This window comes from Drosophila virilis, chromosome 5 (assembly GCF_030788295.1).
Source record: "Drosophila virilis strain 15010-1051.87 chromosome 5, Dvir_AGI_RSII-ME, whole genome shotgun sequence".
Taxonomy (NCBI): domain Eukaryota; kingdom Metazoa; phylum Arthropoda; class Insecta; order Diptera; family Drosophilidae; genus Drosophila; species Drosophila virilis.
In genome coordinates this window covers 12,650,584-12,676,504 of record NC_091547.1, presented here as the reverse complement: position 1 = coordinate 12,676,504, position 25,921 = coordinate 12,650,584, and the positions used below count along the sequence as shown (strand labels likewise).

The 25,921-nt window shown below is 43.0% G+C and overlaps 3 protein-coding genes across 9 annotated transcripts in view; 2 read left to right on the top strand and 1 right to left on the bottom strand.

Annotated features, from left to right (window-relative positions):
• The window catches only part of Shrm (shroom), a 63,971-nt gene extending 43,495 nt beyond the window's left edge, over positions 1-20,476 (top strand). For 4 of the 5 annotated variants that reach the window (XM_070209660.1, XM_002050145.4, XM_015174467.3 and 1 more), the window contains 3 exons: positions 17,967-19,494; positions 19,562-19,831; positions 19,902-20,476. In XM_070209660.1, coding sequence (XP_070065761.1) covers positions 17,967-19,494; positions 19,562-19,831; positions 19,902-20,165 — 2,062 coding nt within the window. In that variant the 3' untranslated portion in view covers positions 20,166-20,476. Of the gene's footprint in view, positions 1-7,865; positions 8,020-17,966; positions 19,495-19,561; positions 19,832-19,901 lie in introns of those variants that run through there. The other variant, XM_015174466.3, reaches the window with a different exon arrangement.
• A 335-nt stretch (positions 20,477-20,811) lies between these two features.
• On the top strand, positions 20,812-23,628 carry LOC6627238 (spermatogenesis-associated protein 20). Of its 3 annotated transcripts, none has more exons than XM_002050147.4 (6): positions 20,812-20,970; positions 21,048-21,197; positions 21,265-21,579; positions 21,642-22,793; positions 22,850-23,055; positions 23,113-23,628. In XM_002050147.4, exons 1-6 carry the CDS (start codon positions 20,873-20,875, stop codon positions 23,574-23,576), a joined length of 2,385 nt encoding a protein of 794 aa, XP_002050183.2. In that variant the 5' UTR covers positions 20,812-20,872; the 3' UTR covers positions 23,577-23,628. The 3 variants fall into 3 exon arrangements, with proteins under 3 accessions (XP_002050183.2, XP_032292074.1, XP_015029955.1); XM_032436183.2 differs by having other exon boundaries at positions 20,815-20,970; positions 21,051-21,197; XM_015174469.3 differs by having other exon boundaries at positions 20,815-20,970; positions 21,030-21,197.
• A 326-nt stretch (positions 23,629-23,954) lies between these two features.
• LOC6627239 (uncharacterized) lies at positions 23,955-25,822 on the bottom strand. The gene is made up of 2 exons (XM_002050148.4): positions 25,664-25,822; positions 23,955-25,463 (listed from the first exon to the last, which is right to left on the bottom strand). The coding sequence occupies exons 1-2, from the start codon at positions 25,724-25,726 to the stop codon at positions 24,747-24,749; spliced, it is 780 nt and encodes a 259-aa protein (XP_002050184.1). The 5' UTR covers positions 25,727-25,822; the 3' UTR covers positions 23,955-24,746.
• Positions 25,823-25,921: the final 99 nt, after the last annotated feature.

The following is a 25,921-nucleotide window of genomic DNA, read 5'->3' as shown; positions in this document are numbered from 1 at the left end:
TTGTTGTTGTTGTTGTTGTGCCAGTTCCTATGATAATTAGATAAGAGCGTTATAAAACCAGCCCAAAAACGTGAAACTTGCCAGCATGTCGCCTCCAAATGTGCCCCCTCCCCTTCAGCCTGCCACTTCCCCTGGCCCACAATCGATTGCCCAGTGCCCATTTGCGCTTTGGATACGTGTTAACTTCTGGCTTATCCACACTGAAACTGTCATTGTACCCCACGACGAGCACACGATATGCAAATGAAGCCAAAGCCCCGCATTATCATTGTCACTCACTCGGGAAGCTCTAGAACCCCCCCCCCCCCCTCCCACTCACACGCAAACACGCTCAGGTGAACCGTGGGTAAACCAAGCTGAACCTGAAGCGATCCACAACAAAGCGCCGCCACAGAATAGAACAAAAGCTACCCACATACTTTGCACAGTTGTTCCATACTCTATATATCATTGCGTTCCGATTGTAATTTGTTTTTTGTGCTATATTTACGTAGTTACTTTCCCAACTTTATCTGAAAGTGAACGGCGCGCGGCGCTCGTTACTCAGCCAACAGATAGACAGACAGACAGACAGACAGACAGTCGGGCAGTCAGCGAACCATCAAGTTTCTCGCACTCCGTATCTCTGTACAATAGCCCGGGGAATACGCGGGCATTATTCATGCATATTCTAAAACAAAAAAGCCAAATGAAGTTAAATGAGTGCAGCGACAAAACAAAAGCGTTTCAGAACGTCGCTTCATACAATATCTGACTAAGCTATACGCTACGTTCTTTTCGAGAAAACCAGAAATCGATCTTATCGATCAGTTAACTGAGTGATCCTAACATTGTTAATAAATGGGACAGATTCATAGGACTAAGACAGGTTACAACGAGTAGCTTAGATGTTTATATTTCTATAAGTTTCGTCTGCCTGCTACACTTATTTGCTAGCTTCTCTCTCCAGTGTTCCTCCTCCCGCTACTATCTTGCATATTTATCGATAACTAATTTAAACTTGTTCTACGCATAGAATTCGCCGCATTTCGACAGTTTCTAATTTCTAATTTATGGACCAATAAACAATGCTAAACAAAAAGTTGCGAACATTGTAAACTGTTTGAATGGTGTGGAAATTGAGCAAACTATAAAAATCAGCATTTATAGCCAGAACTCCACCTACATATATTAACAGAGTCTGGCTAAAATGCTCGTCAGCCAAACGGCATATTAAGTATTTTCACAATAGTAGAGATTAACACACATATCATTTGGTTCCCTTGAAATTCTTGGTCTCATTCAAAGGCAAATATGTGCTTAAGATATGCTCGGTAGCATAGGGCATGCCATAGCTGAGGTGCTTCTAGGCACATCAGCATACCTGTGTTGGCTGTAGATTGTAATTACAACAACGGTTTACATTCTACAGAATTATGTGTAGATAAAGTTGCGGGCCCAAGTCGTGGCCTCCAGCCGCAGCAGCAGCAGCAACGGCGGCAAGTTCAAGTCGAGCGGGCTGACAAAGTACCGCAAAAGTTAAACAAATGTGGCAACAAGTCAAGACGAAAAAAAAAGAAAAAAAAAAAGAACAGCAAGAGGAGGAAGCAAAAGGTGCAGTTCACGAAGAAGCAGCAAGAACAGCAACAGGTGCGGGCCATTTGCTTGCACACAGGGCTCGCACTCAAGATAGCTTTTTGTTTGGTTTTGTTTGTGGCCAGCTTATGGCTTATGTTGGCTTGCAAACAGCCAAGTGACAAGGTCACAATTGAGGAACTGACAACCGTTTGAAGCAACATCAGCAGAAGTGGCTGCGGCCGCGGCAACATTAACTACTGCAAATTCAATTAGCTGAAAATTAATGATGAAACGAAGCTAAACGCTCCAGTAACCTCTGGCAATGGCGCGCAACTTCCTTTGCAGACGTGCTTGCTGCACGAGCCGCGCCAATCATTAAGAAATCCAACAGCAACAATAAAAGCCGAAAAAAAAAACCAACTGAAAATTTCACAAATTAACTTTATAACACGAAAATTTCTCGCACGAGCAATAATAACAATGTCTGCGTGCCCCAGACGAGCCACCTATTCGTACAGCAGATATATGCACATATATGACTGCCTGCCTGCCTGCCCATACATACATATATTAATAATTATGAGCTGAAAAGTGGCCAAAAGGTAAATATATTGGCTTCCGCTACTGGAAGCGACACACATGAATCGCATCGATCGGATCGCTGGCATCTGCCGGGCTTGGGCCTGGGCCTGGGCCTGGGCCAGCACGAAAATTGCTTTGACATAAAAACAAAATATACCAAACGATACGATACGAAAGGAAAAACAAAAAAACTACTCTGTTTAGTGGGTCACGCGCCTCATGACGTGCCCAGACCTCATAGCACAGAAGACAGTCCAATGTAAACCCTTGGCCGGCGGCCAGCCCACCCAGCTGATAAAAATCAAAACATGCGCAAAAAAAAAAAACGACCCAAAAACACGACCAAAAACCCAAATTAAAAACGGAGCAGCACTTGGCTAAGGCTGCGAACTACGGGCCGGGTTTCCCGGCCAAAGCGCATGCTTAAATTGTTTGCCTAATTTACGTTTTTTGTTTCGTTTTTTTTTTTGTTGGTCAAAATGTAATGCAATTAACATAATTTTTTTTATTGTACATTTATATATAAGTATATATAGGTGTAGTACTATATGTATGGCGATTTAAACGCAAACAATTTCACAGTAGCCTGGGAAGGTTTTCGCTCATGAAATATGTAATTGAATGGGGCGTTGGGCAAGTTTTGCTTAGTTGGCGTCGCTTTGCAGATCCGCAAATATGATTTGGCTTATGCGAACTTTTCGCTCAAGTTTCGAAAAGTCACTTTGATTTGAACCACTTTAACCTAACAAGTATTATATAACTGAACATGTAACAAGTTTAATTAAAATTGATGCTGATTCAGTTAGATAAGCTCGTTCGTTAATCTAATATAAGTATATAAGCATTCCGCAAGAAATATTAATATTAAGCTTGGTGTTGACATTTTATTGGACTTATTTCCAATTTTCATGCAAATCTATCTTAGTGTTAGGGTTATAAGATGGCAATGATAATGTTAACAGCTTCCCAATGCTAGAGATAATGTTAACAGCTTGTAACTCTTTATTTACCTTTTTAATGGACTATAATACAAATATGCTGTGATTACCTCAAAATTGGCCAGTAACCTAATATAATTCTACAACATTATTTCTTCTGCATCTAATATTCCATGTAAATCCATCGTGTTGTCAGGTTTGCGTTGAGTATAATAACTCAGATCCTTAACATAGCTGAGCAGCATGTGCTTAACATTTGTTTTAACATAACCGCAAGCTATGCTCAAATCAAGAGTCATTAACAGTTTATTTGTGTTAGCTAAGATTAGGTCAGATTTAGAAAAAAAAAAATTGGCAATTTGAATGCGCCAGTGGGTTTATTTAATTGCAGCCCTGGGGTTTTTCTGCGGCTGTTACAAACGCAAATAACTTAAATTCATGCAATGTTTTGTGTACTTTTTTGGTATTCGTCATTTGTTTTTGCTTATTGCATGCCTTTGTTTTGGTCACGATAACTTTGCATGAGTATCCCGTCGGTCGGATACTCTTTGGCTATGGGCTAAAGCTAATGACCAAGTCGATAACCGCAACGCAGCGCAACTGGCAATCGGGCGTGGCTGACAAGATTTCAGCCGCGACACTCGGACGCCTGTCAATGAACTTGGACTGTTTTTTTTGTTTTGTTTTTTTTTTTTTTTTTCGCTACGTGCCTGCAATTATTCTTTGGGCAGAGAATCAACGTCTCCAAAGCGGGCACCAAACTCTTTATTTTTTTGCATATTTCTTTAGCTGCTCGAATATCTTGTTGCGCAACTTGTTGCCCAATATTAAAATGAAACATTTTATGTGGTCTACGTGAGAGCACAGTTCGAATATATATTGGGCCGAATAAAGTGCCGTTAGCACCGGCTGACTGGAAATTCAATTAGTGACACCCACAAGAAGCCGAAACGCTGCCCAAAAGTTCTGCGCCACTTAATGGACACGATCATTACAAAAGCAACGCACACTCTGACACTCTCATAAAACTTAAAAAGCAATTTAATTTTATTACGAGTATGGAACTCAAATTGACACCAAAAATAATATTGAAAACCCGCTCGCTTCCATTTCGAGTCAGTTTCTCGAGCCTGGGAAACGCGGCGAGTGTCAAATTTATGTTTTGATTTTGATTTGAATGCGGCTTATTTCTGTGTGACAATTGCGCGTCCACTTTGAAAGTCATCCAAATGTGAGCTGACTTTGAAAATATTGTACGACGACGCGCATATAAAAACCAAGATAGAAAACAATCAATGTATTGACTTGTGCAATATGCATATTAAATGCTTTCACTTTCGTTTTCGTCAGGCCCAACGCATGGACATTGGGCTGGGATAGCAGATGCCGCAGCCAATCGAGGACTTATGTTCCTGCTCGGACGCCCAGACAGCCGATATCCACATATAATATTTAGATACAGATACAAATTGTGACTAACGCGCGCACGCATTTGACGTGCATTGGGCGTGAAAGCCTCCGCCAGGGCTCTGAAAATGAAAGCAGCTTTTGCAACAAAGGCCTAACGAGCCAGGCTGGCCGGTCCGGGGCGGGCCCCCTTTTTAGCGCTCCCCCCGCCACCCTTCTGGCTAATCAGCGCCATTTGTTGGTCTGTTCGATTAGCACGCGGCCCGGTGAAAAGCGCCAAATGAAAACGAAAGCCAAATGTGCACACACAATTGAAATGCAAAGCCAGCTGCAACGCATAGCTCTAACTATAACTGTAACTGTGTGTGCGAGTGTGCGAGTGTGTGTGTAGGTATGAGATGCATACACTAGGAGAAAAGTGCAAGAACTTGGTGCTCAAATCAATCAGACTTAAAAATTCATTTATTAGGCTTTATTTGTAAATTTCTTCGAATCCTCATAAATGATTGTAGTTGAATTTAAACAGAAATGTATTGCTATAAATTCCAGAAACCGCTAAAATGCAAGTTTATAGCTACTTTTTCTCAGAGTGTACTATAGAGTAGTTATATTTGATAGCTAGAATGGCCAATGCCATTAAATGATTGTCAACAAGTCGTCGCGTCGTCTGCCTTGTGCTCAATCATGATTATTGCGATTATTGTTGTTGCTGCCAATTGCGAGTGCAATTGCAATGTTGTAAGTACACAAAATAATAGTTGTGTATGATCGCATGCAGTTAGCCACGTTAATAACTAATAAATGACTCTGACTAGACAGCAGTCTGGCCGACTGAGACAGAGACGCAGATTCAGGCTCCGGCTCTGGCTCTGGCTCTGGCTCAGATCAGCGAGAGGCGGGAGGCGAGAAGCGGAAAACGAGAGACTCGATTTCAGCTGGATTCGTGATTGATTCTCACAATGCAAATGAAATGCAATCAATGTGAACACTTTGCCTGCGCTGCATTTTGCTGTTTGTTTTTCTTTTAGCTCTTTTTAAGCCTCGTTTTTTTTTGTATAAGCTTTTTGTTCAGTTTGGAGATCATTATTATGCGTCCAAGTTCGCGTCCGACTCTCGTTGCACATTTTGCTTTCGTACGTGGCCAGCGACAGCTCAAGGCCGACAGTCTGGAGCCAAGACTCTGAGCCAGCTCACGTTGTCAATGCATTACATAGCTCCCGACTGCCTGACTGCCAAATGGACTAACTGACTGACTGACTGCCTGCCGCAGGGCCTGACTGCATAATACAACAAAGTAAAAAGCGCCAACTAAGCGGCGTATATTGCTTTTTATTTGCTGCCGTTCTCGCATCGCATGACGAATTACCACGCAGCTCCACAAAGCCAAATGCCTGGCCGCAAAGGTGCAGCGGAGCCCCACAAGCCCACAAAGGCTGACCACAAATATGCAGCGCATCCTGCTGCCTGCTAGCCAGCGGCTGCTTTTGTTGCCCGGCTTTGTTTGCATCACGTTCTTCAGGGAAAACAATTTTCAATCAGAATGCAAGCAGCTTCAACTTCCAACTTCAATTTGCAATTTGTTTGTTTTTTTTTTTTCTCTCGCCAGCCAATTTGCAATTGCTGCTGAAATGAAATGCAAAGCTAAGCAGAAGACAACAACAACAAAATATAATATATATATATATATATATGTAATACATTCCACAGCGCCGGCCATAAATAAAATAAAAAGCAGCAGCAGCAGCAGCAGCAACAGGCACATTCCTGCCAACTTCTTGACAATTTATATATTTACATTTTTTTGGGTCAGCCGCAGTGCATAAATCAGACAACAACAATAACAGCAACAACATTTATAAAAGCCAATATGTCAGGCATGCGTCTAATTTGTTGGCTAATCAGCTGCCCGAAAGTTTCCCGTCCAAATGGAACTGGATGGGGGGGGTGGGGACAGAGGCGACACCACATTTTCCATCTTATATATATTATGCCTGCAGCCGGAATTATGCCATTTATTTTTAGACAACTTAAATCTTCTCTGCCGCCGCATTGTAGATTTGTGTCGGACCAGGCACATTTGGGCCAAATCGATAATTGGCCGACTGCAGCGCTGACTCACGGCCATATAAGTGCGTTCTGATAAGAGGTGAACGCTTATCGCCCATTTGGCATTAATTTAATTCATTATATTTTTATTCGCAACATTTTTTCTCTCTCTTAATTTAACGTACGCTTGCCCTTGCCAAAATGTATTGTTTTAGTCCAGAATGAGTACACTTAATAGATTCATTTGGGAATGGTTTTTCTTATGATGCAGCACAATTCACAGGCAAATACACTGAGCGAAAATATGTGCTAGCCAAAGGAATTAACTTACAAATTTATCAGCGTATAGTTAAAAAGCAGATAAACAAAAATTAAATACTCGATAATTCCGGGTGAAACAACATGCACTTGGCTCATGACAGTTTCGTCGGGCTTAGCTTAATATATATTTGTGATATAAATTAAATGAAATAATTTTATTTAGAAGATTAAGTGAGAGCATAACCCAAGGGCTTAAGACTAGGATTTTGTACATTTCGGCTGTTTTGTTGGGCAAGAATTTAATTGGAAATCCGGACTCTGGAAATCTCTCTCTCTTTATGTGTTTTATAAATTTAACTGGAATAGAATAATGAATAAACATTTTAAATAATGGCGCGTATTTTGGTAATTGTTCTTAATTTAAATGATATTTTTGCATGTCGATTTAATTTAATGCATATCATAGAATATTTAGTTTTTTTTTTGTCTTAACCTCGAGCTTAATACAGAATTATTTATATATTTCTGTTGCTCTTTCATTTTTATTGAATTGTAAATTTAAAATTAAATTGAAAGTCATGGGCACTCGTTTAATTATAAACAATATCTGAGTTAAAACGTATATGTTTTTTATGTATCTTATATTTATTTCACTTTGTGCGCCATGCTTTTATGTTAATCAATGTAATTAACTATATTTAAATATGCACAACAAATCACATAACAATGTTTTATAGCCCGCCACGTTTTATTCGTATGTATATAGATATATAATCTTTTTAATAGCTGGCGGCCATTGTTAAATAATACATTTTCCCACATTTATTTGTTCCATAAGGAAACTGTCATTATTAGCGCCCTGGCAAGGGCATTGCCAGTTCGTTGTTTACGTTCCACAGATTTTCCCGCTGTCATATGCTTGCGCTCGCACATTTCGTGCACATTTTCAAAAACAATTTCGCGTATTTGCTACTTTTTTTTTTTTGGTTTTTCACGCTGGGATCCACAAAAGTTCGCGTATCTTTTGGATAGCCCGCGGCAGCTGTCTCATTTAGTACGTTCTGTTCAATGATGAGCAGCGGATTTTCGTCGCTCAGTTGATTTATTTTTAAGCAACACAAAATTAATGTGCGAAAATAGACGCGTATTTTTAGTTAATTGAGTTTCGGCTGCGCATAACTGGAGGAGTTGCTAAGATGTCGCATTGGTGCCAACATTTGGGCTTTAGGTAATCATTAGTGAAGCGTGTAAATGGCAAAAGTCTAGACGACAGCTGGCCAGTTGTGTGTGTGTGTGTGTGTGTGTGTGTGTGTGTGTGTGTGTATTATGCAAAACTTTAAATAGCGACAGCAAATGTGACGTCATTGTTGGCGGCTGGCTGCGCAATTTGGGGCACAAGCGTCGCAATTGGCGGGACTGGCAACATTTCCTAGCAGAGCAAAAACACGCCATATATGTTGCCAGTTTTAATTGCAGCGCGCCAATTTGGGCAATGCAACAACGACAACAACAACAACCTTGAAAATGCAATCAAAGCCAAATCTTGATCTCGTTTTTTGATTTGTTTGTTGTTGCTGCTGTTGCGAGTACTTAATTGCGTTTATTTTTTTTACATTTGCCAGACTCTTGCATTGCTCTTGGCATTCACAGTTGCTGCTGCTGTTGCTGCTGCTGCACGCGAGCAACAGCAAGCCAAATGAATGCCAAATGTGTAACCAATTTTGGGGGCGACGACAAAAGGCAACAGCGCTTCCTGTCCTGCAACAAACAAGCAACAGCCAGCCATCCTCGCAAGTGCAACAAGTGCAACAGATTGTTGTCAGTTGTTGTTGTCAGTTGTTGCCGTTTTATTATTATTATTATTATTCGGGTTCGTTGTACACATAAAAAAAGTGGCTTTGACTCAGCGAGCAGCAACTATTTAGGGCCATCAGGAGGTGCGGCGTAACGGGGCGGATGATGTGGCAGGGGCAGCTCGAATGTCATGGCTGCCATGGAGGCACAAACAATTTCACGCTTTTGCTTGCCCCAAACTGCCGCATCGCACTGCCTGTGCAGAGAATTATGTTTATGGCAAATTTTGTTGTTGCTGTTTCGAAGCAAAAAAAAAACAAAAAAACGCCCACCAAATGCACCAAAATGACCATTGGCGACGACTCGAGCTGAGGATGTACATGATGATGATGATGATGATGATGTTGTTGTTGAAAATGCTGTTGATAATCGGGCCGCTGATCGTCATTGGCTTTGTATCTTTTATCAATAAACCGTTAATTATCGAACGCCTAACATTTTGCGGCAACTGTTGCAATTGCTGCCAGCCTGGCCAAACAATACGCGGATGTATTTGAGCATTCGGTTTGGTTTATTTTTATTTTTCACTGAGATTTTCTCAGCTTTTATCCACAAAAGCTAGGAGTGGCACTCATCACCAGCTACAAATCCGCAACTGGGGCCAACGTTCGGTTAGCTGGAGCGCTCGATACACGTCCACGTCCAAGGTTTTGTAAACAACAACAACAACAACAAGGCTTTCGGCGTGGGTGTGGGTTGGGTCTCCTTTTGCGCTCTTTCAGATCTTTATGGACTTGGGAACTGTTACTTACGACGGACATTTGACTGGGTGTTCCGCTCCACAAACCTTCGCTTTATGGGGCAGCACAGTTCAGAATTCGAATCTCAAAATTAACAACCAAAATAAGACAGCTAAAATTGATATTTGAATGAATTTAATACCCTTACAGAACATTGGACAAGGCTGTTGTTCAATTTTCTAATTAAACTGGATTATTGTGTGCTTCAAGGTTATTTGCAAAGAGAAAAAGAATGAACAGCTCCATTTCTTAATTAATAGAAATAAAAACAAATTTCAATTTTTAAGAATTGTTCTCCTTTTATTAGAATAAATTAGTCTTAAATTTGTAGCGCTTGCTCTAAATACGTTTTGACACTCTTTAATTTTCCTAGTTTAAAACAATATTGAAATAATGAATTTAATATGGAATTTAATACTTAATCAGATTCAAAATGAATAATATATAATCTTTATTAACATAAATATTATTACCTTATGCTGAAAGAAGTTTTTTTTTTTTTAAATTGAAAGATTTATTTAGCTATTCATATTTGTATATAATTATCTAAATATTGATATTCATTAAGATTGTGGTATTTCATTATGCTACTCTATAAAACTTGATTTAGTTTTGATACTCTTCCATGTTAAGGGAATTCAAAATATTATTCTTTCTCGACTATTGTTTATTTTGCACACAATAACAAGGAAAAGAAAAAAAAATAGATATGTTAAGATTCTTAAGAGCTGGCCTTGTGACGTCACCTGTCCGGCTATGATGAGTGCAAATACGTATAGTTACATTCTCGTACTCCAATCCGGTCGGAGGAGTCATGCTTGGAGCTTTGCTGCCACATCCAACACATTCGTTCATTCGTTCATTCGCTACGCTTTGTTATTGTTTGCTTTTGGGTTGTGGAGCGCGTGACATAGAAAACAACTGGAGTGCAGCCCCAGTCACCAACTGAACTACACCGAGGCACAGCCCAATGTTGACACAACACCAACAGCAACAACAACAAACAGACAGACAGACAGACAGACAGACACAGGGGGCAATGGCTTACTCTGGGGCTGCATCGGAAATCGATCAATCGAGCATTGCTATCGATTGCCGCGACTTTGAATTAAAACTTGGACTTGGTCTTCGAACTGTTCGCTGTTCGGCAGCGTGAGAATTCTGATTTTTTTTCTTTCAAATTGGCAGCTGGGTTTTTTTCTTTGCCCCTAGTTCTTTTGTGAGCTTCACACTGGGCGCTTTGATTTGCATAAATAATTGCAAACTGATGCAAATTTTTTGGTTCGATATCGATAGCGATTGTTATTGCTGGCCATTAATTAAGCAATGTACAGTACAGTGTCTATCTATGGGAGTCTGCGGCATTAACCTTGATTGATTTACGCTACATCAATAACCATAGCTCCATAACTATCTGAATCTATTGTGTATCTTAAATGTGTTTGGCTCTGTTCTGGGCGCGTCTGGCGCAAAATAGAAACAATGCAAGCGATTGTTGTTGTTGAAGCTCTTGTTATAGTTGGACCACATCATTAATATGCTAAAGGTCAAACTGGAAACTAAAATAAAAATAACAACAGCAGCGACAACAGCGACAACAACTGCAGCCAGCACGGCAATTAACTGACGCATATAAATACATAAACTTGCCGGACCATCCATCAATCTCTCACTTTCATTCCAAAAAAACTTCAGGAATGTACTTATGCACAGTTGTACTGCCGGTACTCCATCTGCTATATACGCATATACAATGTGTAGCTGTAATTTGTATCTGTATCTGCATCTGTGTATCTGTGTATCTGCAGTTGACACGACCATCGTTGATCATGCGTCGCCGCGTGTTGAAATATATAAATGTCCATGATGATCGTTGCTGCTGTTGTTGTTGTTGCTCTTGATTGTTGTAATTGCCTGACTTTGTATATATATATATGTATATATTGTTTTTTCTTTATGCTTGTCGTTTAACTTATTTTAGTGCCTGTTGCTGACATGTTTCACTGATGAGCTCACGAACCTTTTACACATCCATTTAACACCACATTTGCTGCAGTTCCGTTCTGTTTGTATCTATCGTAGCTGCCTTATGATATCATATATGAGTTCGTTCTGTTCAGTTATTGCAGCCAGAAATTTGCAATCAACAGCTAATGAAGGCTGATGAGGCGATTAATTTTAGATGCCAGCAACGACAACTTAATCACAGAGTGCAATATCATAAATAACTGATAGGCAGAGACTAATATCAAATTCGAATTTCCAAAATGAAAAGATTTCTTATTTACTTCACAAACAAGTTCTCCCGCAAGAGATTAACTAAAGATGTCATAAGTCAAAGTACTTAAACACTCAATCAATATAATTAATCAATATATTAATATATACAATTGGGATTTATTTCAATTTTATCAATGTCCAATAGAAACTGGCTTCAAGTACTTAATTACATGTTAATATTTTGGCTGAAAGGAACGCTTCAAATTGAGAGAATCTTCAGAATTGTTGGGCTCGATTAACAAGAACTTTTTAAATGGCTCAATACATAAATAATTAGATATTAATAATTATATTTCATATTGTTTTCTTGCAATAATTTTGCTAGAAAGTTATTGTATTTATCGCCCGCTTGATATGTCTAGCTTCTCTGCTACGCAGTTGTTGACATGCCCGGATCTTCGAGCTGTGACATGGTGCCAACTGGTAAATCAGAGTGCCGCGCTTCACACTCTTACCAATTCCCGACGCTACTCTAACTACCTTGAATACTTCATGCACTTGACGCATTTCGCAAAGACAAAAAAAAAGCCAAAAGCTAAGCGCACAAATTAGCAGCAAAAACAACAAAAAAGAAAAAAAAAATAAAACAATGCGAAATCCGTATTCAGGGCAGTTCCTACTCAAACGGCGGCAACACTTTGGCATTCGCCAGCAGCTTTTGTGTAATGTCTAAAACGCAAATGGCTTAAAGAGCTGCTATCTGCCGGCGACTCCGACTCCGTCTTCGTCTCTGAGTCCGACTGCGACTCCGGTTAGTGCGACTGATCCATGTCGGACGTGTTGCGCATGCGCCCGCGGGCCAAATGCGCTGTTGTTTTATTTTTTTAGCTACGAGTGAAAATGTCATTGGCAGATGTGTCGCGGATATTTGCAACAAGACACAAGACATGATCATTCACTTCACATGATCAGCAGCAGCAACGACAACAACTTGGCCCAAAACAAAAGACCCGCAGCACGAAAGGGTGAACAATAGGCGGTCTCTGGCTGGCTTATGGCCAGTTTAGTTGGCTTACAGGTGGTGGGGCGTTGGTTTTGTCTGTGGCTCTTCTAACATTTTTACGATCTTGGCTTTGTTGTAGCTGAGTGCGCACATGTCCAGGCCACAGTCCACTGATTCAAGCGGCTGCCGCTTTTGTTCTGGGGGCCCGCAGCTGCTTGTCTTTGCCTTGTTGTCTCTCATATAATTATTATGACTTGGCCGTTTAGCTCACAAGTTAATTACCCAGTTTCAGAGTTGCAGCTCAGTTCAAGTCTTGCTGCAGCCACTTTCGACACTTTCAATAGCTGCTGCTGCTGCTGCTGCTGCTGCTGCATTTCCCAAGTTGTCTATTTTGGGCAGAGCCCTCGAGCGAGAAGCGCCATTAAATCGATTTTACATTAAAAATATTGCACAAGGCGCCGCCCGCCGCCAGAATTAATGGATCATAATTATTGTTGAACGGCAGCAACAGCCACGATAACAACATCAACAGCAGCAGCAACAACAGCAGCAACAACAGCAGCCGCAACATCAACAACAACCGCATTAGAAATGAAAACAGCCCACGAAACGTCTGGCCGACGATTGTAAGGCTTAAAAGAAGCAGCCACACAATGCACAGTGGTGCAGGAATTAAAGACTACAGATTCGAGCAAAGATTCCAGGTGGATTTGGCAGCTTTGCTCACAAAAGTAGTTGGTTAAATAGTAAATAAATCAATAAAACAAATTTCATATTGGCTTAAATGAAGAACATTTTATGCTTATAATTCGCAAACGGTTATGGCTTAGCATAGAAAACTGTTTGAGCTTGTAATTCTCAAATGGTTGTAGCATTAAGTATAAAGTCCTGGCAGATCATTTGAAAGTCCAGCATTATGGCTTAAGAAGAAAAATTGGCATCTAATTAAATTTTAATATTTGACACCACTGTGCGGCACGCAGAGATGAATCTTTCAAGTGTTGCTGGCCACTCACAAGCGGCAGACGCAGATGCTGCAACGTCCACTTTCGATATGAAGAGAGAACTTTTCTTTTCTTGGCTTGTCTTGTCTTAACTTTGCTTTTCTTTACATTACTTTTTGCTTTGCTTTTCCGTGTTGTTTTTTTTTTTTCTGTTTTTTGTTTTTTTCGTTTGGCATTTTACAGTAATTTTTCCAAGAGAAATTTATGCCATAGTTTGATGCGTTGCTGGCAGTTGTACAAAAAAATAAACGCCTAAATACCAGAGTCTTACGACAGTTGAGTCTCGAGCTCATTTGAAGAGCGAGTTGCCGCTGCCGCTGCAATTTGTTCTGGTGTGCCTGAATGCGTGCCTGACCTCTCGATCCCCCCTGTACGCTGCTCTGACCTCAGTGCAATTTCATGCCCCGCCGAAAGAAGAAAGTGGCGACTGCGACGTCAACTGCGACTGCGACTGCGACTGTTGGCCATCTGTTTATGTTGGACTTGACGTCATTTTGCGGCAAGTGAAAATGTGTGCGACGCGTACAATCCGGTTTTTTTTTTCGGCTCAGCTTGTGAGATGTTTATGTTTTCAACAGCAACAACATCAGCGAACATTTGTTCGCCTTCTTTTTTTTTTTTTTTTTTGGCTCAATGTTAAGACGAGATGTTAAAAACGTGATTTCCATGCGTCGCCGGCGTCGTCGCCGTCGTCGTCGGCATATTTAAATAAAATACTTTTACTATCAAAGAAAACTAGTCAGCGGCAACCAGCTCGTTATATTGCTGATCAAAAATTATAGTGCAGCGGCGCCAAACGTTGCATACGCAACGCGCAACGCGCCACGCAGAGGCCACTGACCACAAGCATCCAGACTCAGCTTGCAACTGGAACTTGCAACAGCAGGCGGCAGGCGGCAGGTGGCAGAAGGCAGGCGACTGCCCGTTGACAGTGACTCGCCAATCTTCATGCGTTGCCATTTTGGACACTGAACCCCCCGACAAGCGGGTGGAGGCAATCAGCGCCCCTGCCAGCTAAGATAACTACCCATCATCATCATCAGCATCATCATTATCATCATCATCATCAAAATAGCGTATCTATCTATCGGGCGAGCGTATCTTATGCAACTCCTGACTAGCAAAACAAAAGACCAAGCAATTTATCAAAATCTGCTCTATGGTATTCATAATTTGCATCACATAACCAGCGCCCCAAACATGGCAAAAAAAATAATAATAATATAAATATAAATAAAATAGCAGCCATACAAAAAATATGCGTTAATTGTATGGAAATGGAAATGTTATTGACCAGACGCTCTCGGACTCTGGCGCTGAGTAAGAGTTGGAGACTCCCAGTCCCAGTTCCAGTTCCAGTTGCAGTCTCAGTCCAAGTCCAAGTCCAAGTCGGATACCAGCTCAGCCAAGCATTTCATTTGGGCCCTTTCTTTAGTCTATTCGGCATTTCTTTGGCTTTTAAGCATTTTCAATGAAATGCCTCAGCGCATTACGCGTCTTATACAACATTTAAATACTCATTCAAAGCGACTCGCGGCTGCCAAAAAGACCGAAAACAAAACCGAATAAAACAATAATTTGCCATAAATCTGGCTATTATAAACCAACTACTTAGCATTGCGGGTGTAATTTTCTCTTCATTTGTAACACAAAACAGAAGCGAATGTTATGTCAGCTGTTGCCCAATCTCAGCGAATCGTTTGAATCGTTGTGATCTCCAGATGTTGCTCTAGTTCAGTAATTGACATTAAAATACGCTTATTTATGTTTGGTAAAAGAAACTTGGGTCGTATTTTGGTTTCTGTGCAGCAACATTGACTAATTAAAGAAAATTTACGTTTGAATTGATCATTTTTCAATAGAATTTTTAAGCATTTCCTATACCTAGTCTCTGAATGATTACGAGGAGGCAGTTCTTTAGAAACTTGAGTTAGGCGCTTTTGTTTGTTGTGCTTATCAATAGGAAACAATTGTTCTATTGTTAATTTGGCCTATTATTAAATAAGTCATAGTCTATTTATTTTATGGCAACTTAAGCACTTTTATAGCCAGAGAAGTAATCAATTGATTCAGCGAACAGCACAAAGAACTTTCGTTGTTTGCATTTTCAAGCTAAATTGTAAATATACTTGAACTTTTTGCAGTAGCTTCCAATAAACTTGGCCAATTGCTGCCAACTGTTTGATATATTTAATATTTAATAATATGAAAATACACAAAATATTTTTGTAGTTAGGCAAACTATAGTCATAAATTATATATCAACGCTTGCTTGACTTCGATAAGATTTTATAGTTAATTTTAATCAGTTTTTTACCTGAGTGTAGTCACATTTCCTCATTGTAGCTTCCTATGTGATTTGTTGTGCTTGGCATAAAATTTACTCAGAGCTATTTTTGTTTATATTACCCGGCGCGGGGCTTGTCCAACGGGCGGGCGGGTGTTTGATGACAAATAGACTTATCAGAGCATCAAAATGTCAAGTGCATTGAAATCAGTGTAAACCCGAGTTGAAGATTATAATTCGAGGAACAATATTTAGGTAAGATAGGAATAGAGAAAAGCAAAGAGAGCAGCACACAAAGTATATGCTGAGCTTAGCTTGTCAATCAACACTTTTCCAGACAAACAAGATAAACTCAGTGGGGTTGCGTGTGGGTTGTGTTGGGTATCTTTTAATATTTGGCAGACATTCTGTCGCTGCTGTAATATGCAAATTCCATAATATGCAAATGAAACGCTTTGCGGCTTGTACGCTAAAAGCTAAACAGAAACCAAAAAAAAAAACTACAACAATAAACATGGCAAAATTGGCAATACACACACACACACACGCGGACGCACACCCATGGTGTTGCATATTACTCAACAGGCAGGCGGCGAACGGAAGTGATTAAGAGAAGCAACAAGTGGACAGCTATCAGCAGCAGATACATCTACAAGCAGCTACAAGCAGCTAATGTATCTGACGGATGCCTGCGCCCGAAGAAAGTGAAGAAGCTGCGTTTTGTCGGCTATAATCAAATGTGAGGCGTTGGGAACTAGACAAAAGGGTCGCTTATGCAAATGCCAGCCAATTGAGAGATACAGATACTAATACGGTCAGCCAGCCAGCCAGCTTAAGATACAGATACATTGGCTACAGCTGTTTTTTTTTTTCGGATGATGTAAGCGGCCAAAATGTATTTTTTGTTGGTTTTTGTTTCTGTTTTTTTCATTTTTGCTCTTAATTTATGTAAATGTGCAACTTGTCAGCATTTCTACGTCGGCTTTCTTTTGACTATACGAGCTCAGAAATACTCAAATATGTGCACATTTATATAAATATATATATAAATATAAATATATATATAAATATAAATATATATATAAATATATATTTATATATTTTTCGCTTTTACGCACATTTGAACCGTTAGAGCAACACCTTTTGTCCCATTCCGGGGGTGGCCAAGCCGCAAATCGCGCTTGTTAAGAAAAAAACACGGCAAAAAAAAAAAGGTTAAAATTAGTTTAGCACTTTTTGAAAGTTGTCGACAACATCCGTCGCCCCCTCGGCTCGGCCCCGCTTTGGCTGGCTGCACACAAAACTGAGCCTCGACTTTGACTGAAGACTGAACTCGTCAAAACCGAAAACTGAAAACTGAAACATAAAACTCTTTATAATTGCACTGTAAACATTTCACTTTCGTTTTTGTTTTGTCTCTCGCAAACTGTTTTTAATACCCGCACTGAAAATAAAAAAAAAAAAAACACAAAATGTTGTCGCCGCGCATCGTGCACAGAATAATTTTTCGGCTGCTTTTTATTATTTTTTTTTTTTTTCGGAGCAGCCACTTTCGCCATGTGGGTGCCGCGAAATGATGAGCTGCCCAGATGTGTATTTGATGCCGTCGAGGACTCAATTAGCAGCAGCCCGTTTCAGATTTGCATAATTTTTGTGGTAGCGCAACGCTCAAACGAGACTGACTGCCAAATCGTGGCCTGCGTGAGCAGCCGATGACCCCAGCCGATGACCTGTCGCCCACCCCTGCCAAGCTGCCACAGACTATCTCAGACTGTCTCAAGCTAACGATTGACATTTAGTTGGGTTGGGCCAAAGGCAATTTCATATGCTTATTAGCTTCGTACACGTGACAGAAGTTTGCCACGAAATTTCCCAACAGTTGAGCGCAGAAAAAACATTTTAGCTGCATTTTCTTCTTCCCAACTAAATATGTTTACTTTAAATTTCTTCAAATTCTCAGCAAAGAAATGCAAAGATTTTGAAAGAATCTATAAACAACTTTTATTTTTTAAAATGAATTCTCTTAATTCGAATTTTAATAAAACCCATGCTTCTTTCTGCTTTCAGATCCAACTCAAAGGCCTCGTATCTGCCGCGTCAGAGCCTGGAAAAGCTGAACAACACGGATCCGGACCATGGCATTTATAAGCTAACGCTCACCTCCAACGAGGATCTGGTGGCGCACAACAAGCCCAGCTATGCAGTCGGTGCTGGCAAACTGAAGTTGCCCAACAATTTGCCGGATGTGCTGCCGCTGGGCGTGAAGCTGCAACAGCAGCCGGTCAAGCCGCCGCCGCCGCCTAGTTCGCCCGGGGATGTTGTTGCTCTGCGCTATGGCTCCAATAATAACCTCGCAACGAAATCGCCAACAAATGCCACGCCCACAGCTGCAGGTGTTGGCAATAATACGGCCTATGCCATGATCTATGGACAGTCGCCGCAACAGCCACAGCCGCAACAGCAGCAGCAGCAGCAGCAGCAACAACGCTACTCATCGCCTGCCCTGGGCCACGCCTACAGCAAGAGCAGATCGCCAGCGCCGCAATTTACGCGATCTCAGTCGTACGATGTAAAGCAGCAGCAGCCGGCGCACGATCCGACGCAGTTCGTGTCCCAGTCACATGTCGATCTGAAGCAAGCCGTCCATGACCTAGAGACGACGCTGGAGGAGGTGTCGCTGCCGGACACACCGCCGCTGCTCTCGCCGGCCAACTCCGACTGCAGCCTGAGCAACAGCTCCCTGGAGTGCAGTCCAGAGAATGTGAAAAACAATCTTAATGGCAATCCTGAGGCGCACATCTTTCGCGCCGAGCTAATTAGCACAACGACGACAGCGACACTCCCAAAGCAGCCGCCGCCGCCGCTGCCGCCCGTGAATCGACAGGAGTCGCTGCGCGAGAACATCGAGAAGATTACGCAGCTGCAATCGCAGCTGATGTCAGCGCACCTGTGCGACTCCGCCGGATTGCTGGGTAGCTATGCCAAGCCGCTGAGTCCCAGCAGCACAGAGCCACCACCGACCACAGAACCGCCGCCTAGCCCACCGCCTAACCAGGAGCAGCTGGCGGAGCTGGAAACTGAATCCAAGCCAGGCTCACCAATGGTTGCCAACACGGATAGTCTTAAGCTGATGCAGCGCAGCGAGCTGGTGCTTATTGTGAATCCTACGCCCAACACCGCGGACATGGCCTGCCAGACAGAGGATTTGCTGGACAATGAGCTGGTGGCGACGCGTGAGGAGCAGCAGACGCGCACGACGCTGCAACCACGCCAGCGTCAGGCCATTGAACTGGAATACGAGAATCTGGCCCTGGAGCTGATCAAGCAGCTGGCGCCCAACGACAAGCTCATCGAAATATTGACACCAAAAAGCTACAAGCCGACGACGCAGTACGTCAACAATTTGTACAATCCAAATGTCCAGCTGCGTCCGGCCAAGCGAGATGTCGGCACCACGACGCTGATGCGCATGAAAGGAGCCAGCGGCACAACGACGCTGCTGGCGACAGCGGAACTCCAGGTGGTCAGCGTGGAGCTGCAGCTGGCAGATGACACAGGCGATGCGGATAGCACGAATTTAATCAAACAGAAGCTGGTAAGTAAAGCCATTGCGCTCAATCGAGGCGGCTTGACGGTCAAATCTAATGCCAATCCCTTTGCAGGATGAGCTGATCAAGCAGTTGAACCAAAAAATTGGCGCACTGAAGCGCGAGCAGCAAACCATTGTCGATGAGTGCGCCATCAATGATCAACTGGGCCTGGATTTGCTGGCCAAATTAACGGAGAAGGTGCGTCCCAGCGAAGCGTCCAAGTTCCGCACCTACATCGATGATGTGGGTAACATAACAAGCCTGTTGCTATCGCTGTCGGAACGGCTGGCCCAAACCGAATGCAGTCTGGAGGTGCGTGTGCCCAGCAGCCAGCAGGAGAAGGTACAAAAACTGCATTACAATTTAAGCAAAACTCTTATGGCTAACTTGTTGTTCTTCTTCATTTTTACAGAGCACGCTGGAAGCCAAACGCGCACGCCTCTATGAGCAGCTGGAGGAGGCGCAGCGCCTCAAAGCGGACTTTGACAGGCGTGGCAGCAGCATTGCCAAGCTCTTTGGCAAACATCTCAGCGCCGACCTGTGCGCCGACTATGATTATTTTATCAATATGAAGGCCAAACTCATTGCCGACGCACGCGATCTGTCCGACAGGATTAAGGCCAGCGAGGAGCAGCTGGGCGCGCTCAGCGATGCGCTAGTCCAAAGCGATTGCTAATGCGTCTAGCTCTCACTCAATTTTCCGTGCTGTCAACTCAAAGTTGAGAGTGGTTTGCGAGAATTGAGCGCTGCCTCTTTAGTCGCCGGTCGGGGTATTGTGTGTATTAACTTAAACATGTGCTTAAAATTCAACCACACACACACACACTATAATGTATAAATATTTTATGTTCATTTGTGATTTTCAATTAGCTTGTAGGTTAAACTATATATCAACCGCATATGTGTAAGCAATTTTTTACATAATTATCAAAAGCAAAGATAAACTGTATGCATTAATAAATATTTTAAAGCAATATAAGTTCTTAAGATCGATTTCAAAATGATGGCGCGCGCCCAGTCGTATAATGCTATCTGGCAATACCTTGGCGTTGCCACTACTGTTCAACACCTGTTATTGTTCACAAGCATCGTATGACTGTTTAACATAACTATCGTAAAAAGTATCGAGTAGTATCGATCAAATAGATTGTCAATCGATAATCTAATTGGAAATTGCCCATTTGCAAATATTTATGAGAAATTATAATTAGTGTTAGCAAATTCGACGTCTTTAAACATAAAACAATCATAGAAGAGACACTTATTGGTCTATCTGTAGTTTTTACTACTTAGTGATTGTGTGTAATCGATAACTTACATTGTTTATCAATTCAGTCAGCTGATGGAATGCCCTTTCCATTCAGCATTATCAATTAAATTGCTATGTTTAGAGGCAAAACACTCTGCCAAACCTGGATAAGAAGCGCTTTCGCATTTACAGCGCCACAAACACAATTACAGCGTAGTTGGCCGATAGACGAGTAAGTTCTAATCATATTTGGCATTAGTCACAATTGTTAACTCCAATTTGATGCCAAAGACAATTACTAAACCGTAGCAGAGCATCAATAGCAGAGACGCAGCAGCACCTGTTTCGTGGCATGGCTACGGGTGGCGAGACAAAGGCGCAGTCGCCGAAGCACATTAACCGATTGGCAGCCTCCAAGTCGCCATATTTGCTGCAGCATGCGCACAATCCCGTCGACTGGTGAGTATACCAAAAGAGCATTAAGTAATTACCAGCCAACTCAAGAGCTTTGTATATTTATTGACAGGTATCCCTGGTGTGAGGAGGCCTTTGAGCGTGCGCGTAGCGAGAACAAGTTGATTTTCCTATCTGTGGGCTACTCGACGTGCCATTGGTGCCATGTCATGGAGCACGAATCGTTCGAGGATGCCGACACGGCCGCCGTGATGAACAAACATTTTGTCAACATCAAGGTGGATCGAGAGGAGCGACCCGATATTGACAAGGTCTATATGCAGTTTCTGCTCATGTCCAAGGGCAGCGGCGGCTGGCCCATGAGCGTTTGGCTTACGCCCGACCTAGCACCACTTGCAGCTGGCACATATTTTCCGCCCAAGGCGCGGTAAGGCATTAAACATTCCATATTCGTATAGTTTCTAATGGCTTCTCTGTTTGCTGACGCAGTTATGGCATGCCCTCGTTCACCATGGTGCTGGAGTCCATAGCCAAGAAGTGGCAAACGGATCGCACATCACTCAAGAAAGCGGGAAGCACGCTGATGGAGGCCATGCGAGCCAATCAGAATGCTGGAACCGACGCCGAAGCCGCCTTCGAGCCTGGCAGCGCTGATGCAAAGCTTGCGGAGGCGCTGGCGGTGCACAAGCAACGCTTCGATCAGGAGCACGCCGGCTTTGGCCGGGAACCAAAGTTTCCGGAAGTGCCGCGACTCAACTTTCTGTTTCACGCCTATTTGGTCAGCAAGGATGTGGACGTGCTGGACATGGTACTGCAAACTTTGGATCATATTGGACGCGGTGGCATTAATGACCACATTTTTGGTGGCTTTGCGCGATATGCTACCACGCGAGACTGGCATAATGTCCACTTCGAGAAAATGTTGTACGATCAGGGCCAGCTGATGGCGGCGTATGCCAATGCCTACAAGCTAACGCGCAGCAAGGAATTCCTGCGCTATGCGGATCGAATTTATGAGTACTTGATTAAAGACCTGCGTCATCCGGCAGGCGGCTTTTACGCTGGAGAGGATGCCGACTCCTTGCCTACGCACGCGGACACCGTGAAGGTGGAGGGTGCGTTTTATGCCTGGACCTGGGATGAAGTGAAGCAGGCCTTCGAAGCCCAGCAAGCGCGCTTTAATGATGTCAGTCCGGCGCGTGTCTTTGAAATTTATTGTTTTCACTATGGCATGAAGCCGGCGGGCAATGTGCCGCCTGCCAGTGACCCGCACGGCCATCTGACGGGCAAGAATATTCTGATAGTGCGCGGCTCTGAGGAGGACACGTGTTCGAATTTCAACTTGGAGATGGCACAACTCAGCCAATTGCTGGAGACGGCCAATGACATTCTACACAAAATCAGAGATCAGCGTCCGCGGCCTCATTTAGACACCAAGATCATATGTGGCTGGAATGGCCTGGTGCTATCCGGTCTTTCAAAGCTTGCCAATTGTGGGACCGACAAGCGGGATGCGTATTTGGCCACAGCCAAGCAACTCATGGACTTTTTGCGCACACATCTGTACGATGGGGAGCAAAAGTTACTGTTGCGCTCCTGTTATGGTGCCGGCGTGCAGGATAACACCTTGGAGCAGAATCCGTAAGTTGGGATTTATATGATAGCATCACTAAATATCTAAAAATCTATTAATGCAGAACACGCATCGAGGGATTCCTGGATGATTATGCTTTTCTTGTCAAGGGATTGCTGGACTATTACAAGGCATCGTTGGATATGAGCGCTCTGCACTGGGCCAAGGAACTGCAGGTGACACAGGACAAACTCTTCTGGGATGAAAAGAATGGCGCCTATTTCTTCTCACAGCAGAATGCGCCCAATGTCATTGTTAGACTCAAGGAAGGTTCGTGTTGTGTCATATTGATTCCATTTAATTCATAGACATTACTTCTCACTCCAGATCATGATGGCGCAGAGCCATGTGGCAACAGCGTCGCCGCACGCAATCTCACCCTGCTGTCGCACTATTTCGATGAGGGAACATATTTGAAGCGTGCCGCCAAGTTGCTGAATTACTTTGCCGATGTTGCACCCTTTGGTCATGCATTGCCCGAGATGCTATCGGCGCTGCTGCTGCACGAAAATGGCCTGGACCTGGTGGCAGTCGTGGGTCCAGACTCACCGGATACCAAACGCTTCGTGGAGATTGTGCGCAAGTTCTATGTACCGGGCATGATAATTGTCCACTGTGATCCGCAGCATCCGGACGAGGCGTGCAACCAGCGACTCCAGCAGAAATTCAAAATGGTCAATGGAAAGACAACCGTATATATTTGCCATGATCGTGTCTGCCGGATGCCGGTGACTGATCCTGCGCAACTCGAAGAGAATCTGATGGCCAATTTCTTCAAGGAGCGCATCTAATTAGATACACACCTATTGACATTACTCGAATTAGGTATTAGAATTATGTTATTATTATTAACAATGTTATTGTTTAGCTTTGAAAGCTTAAATCGGTTCTCGGAACTTGTTCTATTATAGCCTTAGCTCCTCTTCTCTCGTATTATCCATGTTCGTGTGCCTCTTTAGCGGCTGATTAAACAGATATTACGAAAGTGTCCGTGTTCGGAAAGATCCTTTTTCGTTTCAAGACATCACTAAAAACTAACGAATCTATAAGCCTGTAATGTAATGGTAATATTTCCTTTAAAAAAAAAAAAGTATGTTTTTTGTAGGATATCTAGGAAATTGTTTAATTGTGACTTTTAAATCAATTCGGTAAACTTTAATCAGGATTGCACTATTATATAGTCGTTCGAAATAACTTGTTTGTACAAATTGAATTTGAAGACGGTTCGTTTGTTTTTTTTTTGTTTGTAGTTTTTGCTTTTCTTAGACAAGAATCGAAATCACAACATCGTAACGCTGTCATATAAACAATTTCTTAAATAGATCCGATCGGGATATGTTTAATGGCGGCGCGATAAGAAAATTGCGTTTTCATCTTCACAAATACAACACATTATTTTGTGCATTTATTGGAATCGTTCGCTTGGCTCCCATATGGACGCGCTCAGGCAACAACAACCAAATACTAGACATTGTGCTGATTGGTTTTGTTCTGGTTACTATTATTATTTTTGTCGTTATTGTTGTTGTTGTTGTTGCTGCTGCTGAGCACGGTGCACGGGGGAGCCGCACAGGCGTAAGAACTAAGCTAAAAACTAAATGCTCGCCCTGCGCTGCGCTTGGGCTAACCCATATGGATCTGGGGATCGGACACATGCATTGGCCGCAAGACGCGACGGCAATCGGCGCAAAAGAACTAAATGTATGGAGAGAACAGTTCGATAATCGATAATCGGTAATCATAATCGTAATAATAGTAGTAGTAATAAAAATAATTTAGTTGAAATTCACATTCATCACATTGGTTTGCACTTGGCGGCGAACCACTTGCCCGTGCCTGTGGTGTTGGTTGCTCGCGATTGCGGCTACGGATCCGGATGCTGCCGCTACAGTTGTTGTTGTTGCTGCCGCTGCTGTTGCTGCTGCTGATGTAGTTGCTGTTGCGGCAGCTGTTGCATCCGCTCAGGTATCTGCATCGTTAAAACTCATGGCCGCATCGAAGCTATCGACGATCGTCTCCATGCGCTCGTGATGCTCGAATCGTGCAAATTTACGCTCCATGCGCGTATACGAGTGTCGGCGCGAGTGCCGTGTCCGTCGAAAGAAACGGAAACGTGTGTCCTCCTCCTCTTCATCGTATTCGGGCGCCGAGACCGAATCCTCGTCCGTTTCGCGCAGGAATTCCTTGGGATCGCGATGAATCTTAAAGATTTTCGTCGCACCATGCAGCTTGGAAATTGTGCGCGATGCATTTATGATGCCGCGCTCGGCCAGCTGCTGTTTGTGCGTCCGGTTCTTGACGGCCGTTAGCCGATTTGTGATTGAGACCACGTTGAACAGTTTGGACAGCTCCGAGTCAACGCAACGTGATTCACGACGCAGGTTCTTACCGTTTTTTACGTAGATAAAATGATTGATTTGATTATCGGCCACCAGGCTGGCGGTGGGTGAACTGGAGCTACCATTCCCAGTCCCGTTGGCGGTACAATTGCCGTTCCCAGTGCTGCTGCCGTTGCTGCTGGACGTTAACAGCGTCGGTGTGGAGGGCGGCGCGGGGGGAACGTGCGGCATTGTGTAGCAACGCTGACGTCCCTCATACAGGTTGGCCACATTGTACCGGCTAAGTCGGCACGATTCCGACTCGATTTCTTCGTGGTCTGAGCTCGGCATGTCCATAGCCTGCGGCGAGAAGCGTATGTGTGTGTATGTTTGTGTGTGTGTGTGTTTTTATGGGTATGTGCATATATATGTGTGTTGGTGTTTTGAGAGTGGGTGCGTTCGCGTGAGTGGGCAGACGAAAACGGGCAAAAGTTGGGCGTTGTAATAATTGAAACATTTAAATTTGCCATGCATGCAATCTGTAGGAGATGTTTTTATACCTGTAGCAAGCCCTCTACTTCCGAGTAATGACGATCCGTCAGACGGTGCAGTTGTTGATCCATTTTTGCTAAACAACAACAACAACAGCATAACAAAAATACGACCGTCCGATACCAATACTTTTGGAGCACAGCAACCCTGCGCACTGCGCAGTCCCAGACGATACCAATACCAATGTTGACGCCCTGGCTAGCAAGAAAAATATGGCGATTTACTCGTTTGCAGATTTATTAAACCAGATGGCAACGCTTAAAGTT

What these genes read in the sequence shown, in the direction of transcription:
- LOC6627238 (XM_015174469.3), top strand. Translation starts at nt 20,873, where the DNA reads ATGTTTAGAGGCAAAACACTCTGCCAAACCTGGATAAGAAGCGCTTTC. An exon ending in GCGCACAATCCCGTCGACTG is followed by an intron (nt 21,198 to 21,264) that starts GTGAGTATACCA and finishes ATTTATTGACAG; the next exon opens with GTATCCCTGGTGTGAGGAGG. An exon ending in CATTGTTAGACTCAAGGAAG is followed by an intron (nt 23,056 to 23,112) that starts GTTCGTGTTGTG and finishes TTCTCACTCCAG; the next exon opens with ATCATGATGGCGCAGAGCCA.
- LOC6627239 (XM_002050148.4), bottom strand. Translation starts at nt 25,726, where the DNA reads ATGGATCAACAACTGCACCGTCTGACGGATCGTCATTACTCGGAAGTA. An exon ending in AAGTAGAGGGCTTGCTACAG is followed by an intron (nt 25,464 to 25,663) that starts GTATAAAAACAT and finishes TTCTCGCCGCAG; the next exon opens with GCTATGGACATGCCGAGCTC.